This window comes from Eublepharis macularius, chromosome 1 (genome assembly GCF_028583425.1).
Source record: "Eublepharis macularius isolate TG4126 chromosome 1, MPM_Emac_v1.0, whole genome shotgun sequence".
In the NCBI taxonomy this organism is placed as follows: Eukaryota; Metazoa; Chordata; class Lepidosauria; order Squamata; family Eublepharidae; genus Eublepharis; species Eublepharis macularius.
The window spans coordinates 22,461,248-22,474,673 of record NC_072790.1 but is presented as its reverse complement, the minus strand read 5'-3'; the positions used below and the strand labels follow the sequence as shown (position 1 = coordinate 22,474,673).

The 13,426-nt window shown below is 42.5% G+C and overlaps 1 protein-coding gene across 1 annotated transcript in view; it reads left to right on the top strand.

The window, feature by feature from the left end:
• Nucleotides 1–13,426, top strand: part of PKHD1 (PKHD1 ciliary IPT domain containing fibrocystin/polyductin) — a 334,621-nt gene that overhangs the window by 260,325 nt on the left and 60,870 nt on the right. The window contains exons 51-54 of the mRNA XM_054970556.1: nt 975–1,127; nt 3,609–4,490; nt 5,123–5,291; nt 7,812–7,972. Of these exons, the coding sequence (XP_054826531.1) occupies nt 975–1,127; nt 3,609–4,490; nt 5,123–5,291; nt 7,812–7,972 (1,365 nt within the window). The remainder of the gene's footprint in view (nt 1–974; nt 1,128–3,608; nt 4,491–5,122; nt 5,292–7,811; nt 7,973–13,426) is intronic.

Here is a 13,426-nt window from a genome sequence, read left to right as displayed (position 1 = left end):
CATCTCCTCCCTTCAATCCTTCAAAACTTTTGAAAAACCTGAAATATTTCAAACTGAACTGCATTGGTTTTTCTCATTGCTGTTCAGGTGCATAAGGCTTAGATCCGTGTAAAAAGAGGTCTTGCACAAGCCAGAAGAAGTGAAGGTGTATTTGTTTCCAGTAATCTAACCCACAGAGTTGCCCTGTGGCACTTGCTACAGGCAGAGTTCATTGAGTTTTCCATATCCAGAGTAATATAAACAAGAATTTGATAACTAACAGACAGTATTAATGTTTCCTGCCCCTGAAAAGTTTGACCCTAAGTTGTTTTGGGAAGTCTCTGTTCGGGAAGTGATCAGTACAAGAATTTCTTCTGTGAAGTTATATGAAGACAATAGAAATCTTGCTTCAGTTCTTAGAAAATTCGGAGTGATATATGCACATCTAGTTCATTGGTAAACAGGCAAACTTTCAGCTTATTGGTGGTCAAAGAAAAGAACCCAAGGAGAAATTGACCAACTTCACCCTATTTTATAAAGGGAGACTTGTTGAAGTTCTCAGTTTGGATACTCTAAAGCAGGGGTCCGCAGTGTGGCACCTGTGGGTGTCACAGTTCCCACCAATACCTTTCTTGGTGCCCACCAAATGTTTTTAGAAAGTGGGCAGGGCTGGGTGAGGCTTTTGCCTGGCAGAATTTCCGATTGGCTGTGCAGATTAAAAGGTATCCTGTCACAGAGAGCTTCTGCCTGAAAGGTTGAAGAGTTAGAATGAGAGTTATGCATAAATTCACTGCTTGGCATTTTGTGGTTGGCTCTGCCTCCTATGGCAGCAATTTTGTGGTTGGCGACTCCTCCTGTGGTAGCTGTTTTGTGGTTTCACCCACCACCATCATTCACCCTGTGTCAGAACACCATGCTCAAAAAGGTTGGGGCCCCTGATAAAGTGATGAGCATTTGCTGTGATGGTTTTTGTGTTCTGTTTTCGGCATGCTCAGGACATTCCCAAAGCTTAGAAGATGGGCAAAGGATTTCTCTAGCTGCAGAAATTGGGCTCCTAACACGGAATATACAAATCAAGTCCGACAACAACTGCAATGGGCGGCTTTTGGTGGGAAGCTTCAGAAATGCCAGTGGGACTGAATTTACAGGTATTCAAATACTAGGGATGATTCTGAAATTCCGCTTATTGGAATTGGTTCTTTGATTTTGGCTATCCGAATGACTCTGTCTTGTTTTCAAGGAAGAAGAGGTACAATAGCAATTCTTTACTGTTTCATTTTTAAAATTTCCACCTTCTCCCATATTCCCTAGCCTGCCAGTAAAGGTCTACCCTGGAAGCCCTGCTGGCTGTGCCCTCTCCAGCAGAAACAAGGGGGAGGTGATGACTAAAGAGGGGGGGGCGGGTTGCAGTGGTGGGATCTCACCTTTAGTTCTCACCTTCCCCTTGAGTTTGCCTGGCCAGGCACCAGGCCAAAACATTGTTTTTTTAAACAGCTTTTTAACTTGTAACTAAGGGTTTTTTATCTTTTTTAGTTTTTAACAATCTGTTTCTAATCTGTTTTATGGGCCTTCCAAGTGGTTCAGGGGTTCATTTTATGCTGTTTTTATACCAATGGCTTGTTTTTAATACTAATACTTTATGTTGTGGTTTTATGGTTTTAAGATATTGTTTTTACCTGTGAATTGCCTCAAGCAATTCTCCAGAAAATTGGTACGGCAACTTCCTAAATAAATAAATACATTTCCAAATATCACATAGAGCATAGTGCATGTGCTGTTGATGGCAGTTGCACACCTTTTCTCACTCTGTACACTTCCAACCCAATGGCCTTCAGAGCTTCTTTTTGGCCTAAGGGCCAAGAACTCCAGCTTTGCCTATGTGTGAATACATTGCCATGCTTACAAGAAAAAGAGGGAAAGGAAGATGGATGTGCTCTGCCAGACATAGAGGGCAAGCTGAGATTTGTAACCCAACTCGCAGCTATAGAGAGCTTACCCCAGTGACACCGGCCAGATTTGGGGGGGGGGGGTGGCATCAGGGGTGGGGCTCCAGATTTCCTGACATTGTTTTCTTGAGCCAAAAGGCTATGGGGGCATTATTTGTCCCATTGTGGGATGGCTCGTGCAGTGAAGGGTGATCAAATATACTGTGTATTTTGGCCCTCAGAATGTTGGTTGGTCCCCTGGACAGAGAAATGGCCCTGAGTTCAGAGCAAAATGGTCTAGCATGCTATATATGCCTCTCTCTCCTCCTAACCCTCTAAATCAGGGGTCCTCAACATGGAACCCTCCGACACTTTTCCTGGCACCCGCCAAGTATTTTTTAGAAAGTGGGTGAGGCCAGATTGGGCTTTTGTCCTGGAGGTCTTCTGATTAGTTAAGAAGATTTTTAAAAACATTGCTTTGGCAGCAGCTGCCACCACTGCAGAAGGACCTTCACTGCTTGACTGAAGGCAAGCTGTATATATGGGGAAAAAACCCTTTAAAACAATACGCTCATTTTAAAGGCAGTCTGCTAAATGGTGCTTACCTGAAATGAAGATTTACTACTAGAATTATGCATAATCTCACTCCCTGATACCTTGTGGTTGGCCTTGGCTCCTGTGGCAGCCATTTTGAGGTTGTGGCCACCACCCTGTGTCAGAATTCCAGTGGTGCCCACAGATTCAAAAAGATTGGGGGCCCTTGCTTTAAATAACAGCAAGGGAGCACTGTTGTACTTTCTTAAGGAGGCAAGGGTTCCAAAAGTGTTTCTACGAGTCAGTGGGAAAATTTATGGACCAAAGAAATCAAATGTACAGACTGTCAATTGTTAAGAGAGAATTGGGACAAAATGTTCTTCAGATGGTATATTACCCCTGAAGAGATTGCAAGAACCAATAAGGGCTATAGTGGACAAACAATGCTGGAAATGTCGATGCGTGGATGCAATGTTTTATCATATATGGTGGATGTGCAAAAAGGCAAAAAGATATTGGATAAAAATACATGAAGAGATCCAAAAGATTCGCTTTGAGCTGAATCCTAAACATATGCTATTAAACATTTTACCAAGTAATATTAGAAAAGTACATGGTGAACTTTTCAAGTATATGGTGACAGCCGCGAGAGTTGTCTATGCAGCAAAATGGAAGGCAGAATTTTGTCCAGATGTGAATGAACGCATGAATAAACTGCATGAATAGGCATCTATGGCTACACTCACTTCTTATATGCATAAAAGACTAACACTGGAATGTTAGGGGAAATGAAGAGATTTTTTTGATCATGTAGTTGGAAATTAAGAAAAACCAAGAATAGTTAATATGGACATAAATTAATTAAAAAATTAAGATTTCAAAAATGTTGAATATAAAACGCAAAGTATAAGATTGAATATAGAATATTAAGTTTAAAATTTTGGGTACAAGTAATTAAGGAGAGGGAGAGGGAGGAGTATTTTGTAATTTAGTTGTGTGGTTATGTATCTTGTATATGCTTCTTTTTTTGAAAATCTACTGCTTTGTATACTATCAAAGCTTTTTTATGAACTTTCTATTGTCTATTTCTTTTAAATAAAATTCTTTTTTAAAAAAAGGATTCCAAAAGAGAAACTGGCCTCCTAGGTTTTTTATTCTTCTCCTTTTCAGGCATGCTCCAGCTTTCCAATGTTGAGATTCTAAGCTTCGGATCCTCACAGTTCCCTTCAGTTGACATCAGGAGCGCATCCCCTGATTCCTTTATCATCTCCTCCAGCATTCACCAGAGCTGTGGGGCTGGCATCCGGGCAGTGGCAAGCAGTGGGCTCTTACTACAAGATAATGTCGTATTCAGCACGGCTGGGCATGGCATACATTTGGAAGGCCAAGACTCTTCTCTTGTGAGGAATCTGATCATTCTGAGCCAACAGCCGCAGAGCGTGTCTTACTGGGTGGCTGGCATCAAAACCAACGGGGCAGATAATGTCCGCTTGCACAATAATGTTGTGGCAGGATCAGAACGGATAGCTTTCCATATCAGAGGGCAGGAATGCTTCTTAGCGGGGGAGCTTTGCAGTGGTAATGTAGCTCATTCAAGTCTTCATGGGGTTCATTTGTACAGAGGAGACGGCTTTCCAAACTGCACCAAAATCGCAGGCTTCATATCCTTCAAGAACTACGACTATGGAGTCCTATTTCATCTCGAAGGAAACGTAGTGGTAGAGAATATGATATTGGTAGACAACAATGTCGGCCTTCTCCCAGTTCTGTACTGCCCATCTACTGAGCTGCGCTGTCACTTAGAAAAGCAGTACGTTGAATTTAGGAACTCAGTCCTTTTGGCCACCAGCTTTTCTTTTGATTGTGTCAAGGACCGAATCCATCCCCTTTCCGCTCACCTGACCACGAGAGATCGCGCTCCACGTAGTCCTTGGAAGGGTCGTGTTGGGATTCTGTGGCCTTCTTTTACCTCTGAATCCCGTTGCTGGCCTGATAATCCGTGGCATAAAATACAAAATTATTCGGCAGTGCTGGGAATCATGAAATTGCAAGGTGGGTGCCCCGTCTTCACAAACTGAAAAGTTGATCTTCAAGAAGAAATGCTACTTTTGTTTAACTTTTTATTTAACTCTTGAATAGTCCTCAGACAATCCCTGAAATGGACAAAATTAGTGGCACTTCCCAAAGAGATAGCTGTGTAGCAAATAGCACAAACGTAATTAGTCTAATAACTTGCTGTGCTTTAGAGCAAGCTACACAACACACTCAACATGCCAGGTCACAGGTGTGCCACTGGACTCGAAGTCAAATGTGCATCAGGTGAACTAACCTTAAAAAATGCTCATTCGCTTTGCGCTGAGGGGGCGGCACAGCAGGGGAGAAGGAGCAACGCCTGGTTCCCATCCCACCTCACTTTCATAGTGTGTGTGTGTGTGGGGGGGTACGTTTTGCTCATTTTCTTTGGCTTCACGTGATGTCCTTCCTACGCTGAGTGAATGAGCCCTTTGTAAGGTGAGTTCCCCCAATGCACCTCTGACTGCGAGTCCAGTCTGGCACCCGTAATCCAGCATGTGTTGGGTGTCTCAGATAGTTAAGCCTTTAGAGGATGCAGCTGCTAACCCTTTCCTGTGTTGTGTATCTGGACCACACGCTACTCAACCTTGTTTGTTCTTTATCGTTGTCAGATGTCACCTTTGCTGGCTTTAGGAAGACTTGCTATAGTGATGACAGAGATATCTGCATCATGACCAATCCTGATAACAGAGGCGTCCTGCATGTGGTCACATCAGAGAGGACTAGGATGCTCCATGTCAGTGAACAGAATATGTTCCACTTTTATCCATCGCACACTCGGTAAAAGGACTTTGCTAGATATAACTACTGTATTTACCCAAAGGGAAGATTACTTTGAATATAAGATGAATACCCCTTAAAAAAGATTATACACAAAAGATTGTTTTAAATTACTGTACATAACTGTAAGTTGTATGTGAATTTAAGATGGCCCTTTTTTTTCTTGGTGGCATACGTGGAAAAAAACTCTAGTTTTCCTTTCAGGTAAATAGGATATGCTGCTTCTTTGCAATTGCAATTCCTTATTTAAACTCCACAGCATATCTTTCCATAAAGCTTAAACCTCTTAGCCACACCACCTGTTTAAATGCACATGAAACTGGTTACACTTTTATGGCTTTCCCAGCCTTCCCCTTCCCCCAAGAAACTTGGGCATTGTATTTTTATGCAGGTTTCTAATATTTCTCTGTTAGAGAATCTCCAGCCCTTTAAACAAAGCTACTGATTCCAGGGTTCCATGTTTTTAGGAGTCATGCCAGTGAAACAAACTTGAAGCTGGATTAAATTTGCAGTGTAGATGATACCATTTGGATTGACTGCTGTGTATGAAGCAGAGTTTGGGTTTCTACCTCAAGGGTGGTACCAAGTTCTGGTAGAACTGAGACCCAAGCAAAGTAAACTGTGTGTGTGGCAGACAGGAGTATGCACCAAGAAAATTTCCATTTCAGTTTCAGATCTGGGGAGTGCAGAATCATTTCATTCCATTACTAGTTTGTTCTGGCTGGACCGGTGATGCCTCAGAACTGATCCATTTGTTTTTTTCTATTTTGGTCTGATTCATGCATGTTGGTCACACATGCGCAAACCTACATTGTTCTTTTCAAGGAGTGGGTGAAGAAATGAAGCTCTGGGGCAGCTGTTTTCACCTGCATCATGCTCCCCTTTTCTATAGGGCCAATAACATCATTTTTGCATTCTGCTGTTGCCTGTTCGTTTCATGCTTCCTTGTGCTTTGTTCCCACAATGAAGGATGCTCAGCATTCCACTGAAAAATGGGGCATTCACACTGCTAAACTTCTCCATTACCCAAGTGCAGGCAGACAAGCAGATAGAATGATTGGCTGACCACCCCCCCCCCCGGAGAGCTCAGTTTTCCTTTTGCTGTGGAGGCAGGCAGGATTGTTTTCAAAGAGAGGAGTGGTACATGTTTTGCTAATTTACTCAGAGGAAGAGAGCATCCTGAAAAACTGTGGAAGCAATTCTAACGAGATCTACTCAGGTGTAAGTCCCATGTTATTCAACAGCGCTTACTCTCAGGGACTTGTCTTTCGAATTGCAGCCTATGAATAAAGTCTCCCTTCCAAATGTTTCCAAAGCTGATTGGAGGGAGAAGAGGATTGGATTGGCAGGGAGGAAGACCCATTTCCTGGGTAGTTACTGAGTGGGAGGTGGGGAACTGCACTCACACCGCATGCAACAGTCTCATTCCCCCTTCCTGCCAACAGAGTTAATTAACAACATAAGGTCTCTCTCCCTTTGGGAAATGATTTGCGCTGTTCAGGAAAACAAGTGAGCCCTGCGCCTCCTTGCTGCTGGAAGGCATGAACTGAAGCGAAACACACAAACTTTTTGATGGGGGCACTCATTTCAATTTAGATTCCCGGATTTGGTTCAGCATTCCAGAAGCTGCTTTAACAAGCTCAACCAGCAAGTTCTCTGTGTAATTTTGGTTTGTTTTTTCCATTATGCACATTCCTAGTGCAAAGAGAACCAAGGAGAAGGTTCAAACAGTGAGCCCTCACTTCAGATATTGCCCAAAAAGAGCCTTACTAAAAACTGTGGCTCGTGCGTGTTTAGATTATTCTGGGTCTGAAATAATATATGAACATGTGAATTACCTCTGCTTCATTTAAAGGTTCATTGTTCGTTTCAAATATTTTTCCAAATCAAAAGCTTTTTTCATGAACTTGGTGCACTTTCTGGTGAACGTCCAAAGCTAGGAAGAAAAGGCTGCTGAGATTCAGTTTACCACTCAGAGCAGTCGATGTTAGCATCCATTTGTAGAGTCAGTGGCTTGGTTCATAAATCATATGAAACTTTGGTTTCTTCTATGACTAAGTTGTGAAAACAAGATTTGGCTCTTGGGTGGTCATCTCCTTTGATCTTTCCCAGGCTCCTTTGCAGAGATCTGGCTAATAATGCAGGCTGGATTGTGGTAATGGAGGACAAGCTGGGAACAAGCAGAAATATAAACGTTCATACATCACACAAAACCATAGTTGAGACAAACGGATTAATCTAGAACTTCAAACTATGGTTTCAGATTCTAGTTTAACTAGTGGAGTGGTCTATGTTTGAATGATCACCCTAACCATGATTTCATGTGATATCCGAACCAAATCCATGTATAGCTGTATCACTGCCATGTTACCTGTTGCTTGATTTACATAACTGCCATATCTGTTGCTTAATTTACATAACTGCCATATCTGTTGTTTGGTTAACATGTCAATAATAGAAAAGCTCCCTAGATTTGAGTTCAGGATGGTTTCTTTTGACGTTTCCTCCCTTCTCTGGCAGAGAAAATGAGTCAAGAGTCAGTTCGTGTGTTGACAGAGTATGTGAGGGTTCAAGAAAAGCCCTTTTCAAAGATTTGGATGGCAGCGCCCTTGAGTTGAACCCACCTGTGTCTATCTTCCCGAAGTCAGAGGCAGAGTGGGAACAGCTGTGCTTGGATGTTGGTAAGTTGCATGAAACAATTTTACAATGGTGCCAAAAAATTTGCTAACACCCTTAGTGAGAGAGTGAGAGAGACTTAAATATAGTCTGTTGGATTGTTGGTTTGGGTGAGCAAACCTGCTTTGGTAGGCCAGTCAGTCAGTCCCTTCATTGGCATAAAACAAAGTCAGACAAAAATCAATATTTGAATATACAAAATACAATCCAAAATCAATCATCTCTCCAGAGCTTAAATATTATAGTCCTTAATTCCCATAGCAATCCAAAGAAATCTCACTACTGACATGATAATATGGGGGCACTAATCCGATTAAAGGAGGGGAACAAACCTCACTACTGGAAGGCTATACCTGTTATGCAAAATAGGGTTAATTAGGCTTCCCATATCAGGATGTAAAACTCACATCGAAGCAGAATATGAACAATCGACTCTGTTTCCCTATTATTGCATGGGAAAATTCTTTTGTGGAAGGGCAATTTGCACAAATCTTCCATAAAGAACTGTGGACAGGAAGATATTAAACCTTACTAATATCTGCCCTGACCCCGCCCACGGGGAGGGCAGAATAGAAATGTGGGGCAAGAAGATTATTTCTGTGTTCTGGACAGATGACAGGATTGCAAGAAGAGGATGCTCCGTCCGTGCCCGAGGCACTTTCGCCCACTGTGAACGTTATTTCAGGGCAAATGACTTTGGTTCAACATAGCCTAGATGAGCATTACAGGCAAGACAGGGCCATGTTTATTCTTTTGGTACGACAGGATAATTTTATTCACCTTCTGCAATTACTCGTAGATCCTTTAATGAGAGGCTTTCTAAACAGTTAACCTAATAAGACCTTTCTTGAATCCCACTGAGAAGCAAAGGTGAGCCCCCCCCCGCCCCCGCCCCAGCATCAAAGGTAGCTCAAGCCATTGAAAGCAAACAGCCTGTTTCCAAAGAGGCATTTTGTTATACAGCCATGTGTTGAAAGTGCATGCAGGGAGGCTCTTGTTCTCTTCCCGATTAAGACTCTGCTGTCATTCCAAACACTCTCTTTAATTACAATTAGCATCTCCTGAGTCTGCTGCTCTTGATGGCGGCCATTTTGCTGGAAAGTTGCATCGTTTATGACTCTGGCAGTATGGGAGCTCAGTGCAAAGGATTGTAATTAATCCCGTTTTCCATCCTGCCCTAGAAACTGATTAAGCACAAAGAGAACTTTAATCTTTAAACAAAATGTCTAATCTTTAAACAAAATGTCTAATGTCTCACCCAGTAAAAGGCATTTCTCTAAGGATCCCTCTCTCTAGCTGCTTAGAGGGCTGATTAATTCACTGTCTCGGCATAAACATGTTCCTTTCCCCTCCTCTTGCTTTTCTGACCTGATTATAAATCCAAAGGCAGTGGCAGCACCCCAGCAGCCCCTTCTTCACCAGGTTGCCCTTTTACAGCCAGGTCAAGTCTATTGTGTGTTTGATGCGCATCCTTTGTATCTGGGCTTTGAGGTTTTGTGGCGCTTTTTAAGATTGCTTGATAGACAGCCATTAACAAATATCAAGAAAGCCGTCCAACAGGCAGTGCCATGACGAGATTTTCTGCAGGGCTTAACTTCTAAGTAGTAGTGGCCTGTGATCCATGACACATCCGGGAAGCATGCTTTAAGAAAGAAACAGATCTGTTGAAACGGGTGGAAAACGTGTCCTATAGGGAAAGATGGAAGGATCTAGATATGTTTACCCTGGAGATGAGAAGGCTGATCATGCTCTTCAAAGACCTGAAAAGGGCTGTCGCATGAAGACTTGAAGCTGCCTTCTATGGAATAAGACTCTTGGTCTGTCTTGGTCATATGCTCAGTATTGTCTGCTCAGACTGGCAGTGGCTCTCTAGATCCACAGGCCTTTCACATCACCTAAGACCTGGTCCTTTTAGCTGGAGATGCCAGGGATTGAACCTGGAACCTTCTGCATGCCAAGCAGATGCCCTGTCACTGAGCCATGGTCCCTCTGCATGGAAGAGGGCAGAGAATAGTTGCCTGCTGTTCCAGAGGGTGACTAGATTTAATGGACTAAAGTTACGGAAGAGTTCTGCCAGCTTCCCTCACCCCCTCTTTCCCCAGATCTAGTCTACTGATTTGGGAAAAAAGTAGGGAATTCCTCCATAAGTTACATTTAGCTACAGGCCTTCATGGTTCAGTCTGCCCCCCTCGCACTGAATCTCACAGTTCATTTGCTGCAAGAAATGCCACCAGTTGGGTCTTGGGCAAGAAAGACTCTAAGGCTCTGCTACCTGGTTGGTCACCCACTCACCTCTCCACTTAATCACACACATTCCTTGTCCAATTCAATTGTGCTCTTTGGCTAAGCATCAATGGCAATTTTTGCAGAGCCTCGGGAATTTCATTTTCCTTTCTGTCACCACAGCAGTAAACTGGATCCAGCAAATGGAGAGTGTCACACCACTGAAAGATAATCTGTCCACTTGGGAAGGGGAAGGGAAGTATTTTTCCTAACTGAAATTGCTTCCCTTGTCCTATGGAAGCATGGGTGAGAAGTTCAGGCCACTTTTTATTATCAAGCACACAGTCACATGGAGAAAGAATATTGCAAACTGGCTTTCAGATGGTCTTCAGTAGAACAGTAAGATTCAAATCCAGTAGCACCTTGAAGTCCAACAAGATAGCTGAAGAAGAGAGCTTTGACTCTCTCAAAAGTTTATAACCTGAAAATTTCATTTATCTTCAAGGTGCTACTGGACTCGAATCTTGCAGTGAATTGGCTGCATTTGTCAGGAGCTGATAGTCATGGCCACAGAAATAGTTGGCAATTCCCTAGGCATACAAACATCATCTTGAGGCTTTTTCTCATATTACATTTTTTCCAGGTGAGCACCTGACACTTTTAAAAGCAGCCTACCTCTAAACCTCTGAAGTGCTAGTCAAGTTTGGAAATGCATGCATGTCTCATTAATATACAGTCCAAAGCATGTAGATAAGATGATCGTGGAGTTCTTTCTTCCAGACAAAAGGCTGATCTGAACATGGGAAGGGCAGTCTTGGCAACCAGCGGGAGGGTTGTGGGTGGAGATATGGGGAGACTGTGATGCTGAATGCAGAGACATGTCAGGTAAAAAACTTGGTGACATAGACAGCTCTAGGAATTGACAGAAACTCTATGATAAAACCATAGAGTTTCTGGTGATCCCTAGAGCTACCCAATGTCAGTTCTGTTTTTGTTTTTTTAACCAGAAGTGGTGTGATGCTACACATGAGGAAAGGGGACCCCTACCTCCAAGAGACACAGAGTTCTGTCCTTACAGAAGCTTTGCTCCTTACAAGCAGCCATAGGAGAGGCTAACTGCAAGTGCCTGCTTTGACTTACCAGGCTGATTCACTTGGAGTTTGGGACTGGAAGTAATCAGGAAGGATGGGAGGGACAAATAGTGGATGTGGTAGGGAGGATTCATAAATAAAACATTTGGGGGTGTGGTTGGGAACAACTGAATGCTAGTATAATGTTCTGCAGGAACAAGGTCCACATTTTAGAATCTGTTTCTACAATGACTGAAAATGACTGTCTTTATATCTCAGGTACCTAGGGAGAAATAGAACAGTGGGTAGAAAGCCCTGTTTTTTATTTAGTTGGCGTTTCTGCTCCAGAAATCTTCTGAAAACCTTCCTTTAGAAATCAAGAGATGATCCTCAGGAATGCTGTGTATAAATCTTGTGTTGAAAATACATCCAGCTCTTCAAGGTTCATAGATATTACAGGGAAGAGGGAGGCCCTGTGTCTTTGTCAATGTCTCTGTGCAACTTTAAAGAAGAATTGTATTAGTTTCCCTAAATTTACCAGGCATATCCATAACCCAGGCCAGCTGCTGAGTGTTGGTGTGCAGTGCTTTACACAGAAGAAATGCTGTGTTTTGCAACAATTAATTTTGCAGCGGAAGCAGCCTCTTTAAAGACGCCCGCAGCAGTTGCTGAAATGTGTGATATTTTTCAAGGCCACCACACGCACAGTTGGCTAGGTTGGCTAATAAACAATACAACAACGCAACCCCCCCCCCGCCCCCGCCCCCAGCCTTGTGGGATTTGCTGGAAAAGGCAGGGAGGTGAGGTAAAATGAGTGATTCTTACCTGCCAGGGGTGGGTGAAGACAGTAATTGTTTAGCCTGCAGCACCTCTCTGCAAGGGTTAAAGATGACAGAGATATTAGTGGAAGAGCAGTAAGATGCTTTGGTTTGAAGCTTTCAGCAACACAGAGACTGTTATTTACCGGACTTGGTCGATTTACTTCTTAATGCAATAATGACCTGTGAAATGAAACGTGAGCTAGACAATTGTTCCTCATTGTTTCCAATAAAACATCCTTTCATACTCCATTAAACCACCATTAATTCCATATGAAAGAGAGGCTGGCACAAACACACTGATCTTGTCTTTTCTCTTTTTCTGTCACCAGTCCTTTGCTTTCCTTATAAGAACGTCTTGCTTACTCTTGGAAAATGGATGGAATGTTTATAAGTATTTTTTAAAATATCCTTATTGAAATAATCTCAGCTTTGATGTAGGTCCACTTCAGTTTTATGCACTTGGGTGAGTCAAAGTTTGACACATTTGTCCTGTGCATCACACCCTTACCCATGCTTAGTCATTGCTGCTGAACACCCACATTAAGAGGAAATCAGCCATAAGAGAGATGAGAATAGTTACCCAGAGCCATAGCGTGTAGTAGAGAGGTAGGAATTCTACTCATTCAATAAGATTGATAGTTTGTGTGTGAAAATTCAGGTGCCAGTGTTTGGCAGTATTATCCTTTTTCATTGGTGGTTGTGAAAAAGACAAATTCTGTGCTGATTAGGAAATGGACTAAAAATAAAACTGTGAAAGCTAATATTTGTCTTTATGTGAATCTATGGTGTGGCTGCATTTGGAAGCCCATTCTGGTCACCCCAGGTCAAAAAGGGTATCTGGAAAAGGTGGAAAACAGGACAATCAAAATAAGCAGAGGGTTAGAATACACTCTGTATGAGGAAAGCTGAAATGCTGGGCCATCCCTTCCTCCTTTGCTTCTTTTCTTTCTGCTTTGGAAAAAAACATGACTAAGGGGAGACATGATAGAAGTTTATGAAGTCTGAAGGGAGGAGAAACGGATAGAAAGAACTTTCTCCTTCCAAAATGGCCCACTTCTGTTTTATGCGTAGTTTTCATGCTGCTTTATGTGCAATGGCTTGTGTTGTGATGGCTTGTGTTTTTAACGTTGTGTTTTTTAATTGTAAGCCACCTCGAGCTGGACTCTGAAGAGGCAGCAGAGAAATATTCTAAATAAATAAATAAGAACTGGGTTGACCCAAGGAAACAGCAACAGGCCAGACCAGAAACTATTTGTACAATATTTGTTTAACTTTTGCTGCCATAACTTGTGGCGAGGGCCAGAGGATGGATGGATTTAAAATATACCAAGTTCACTTCTTTGCT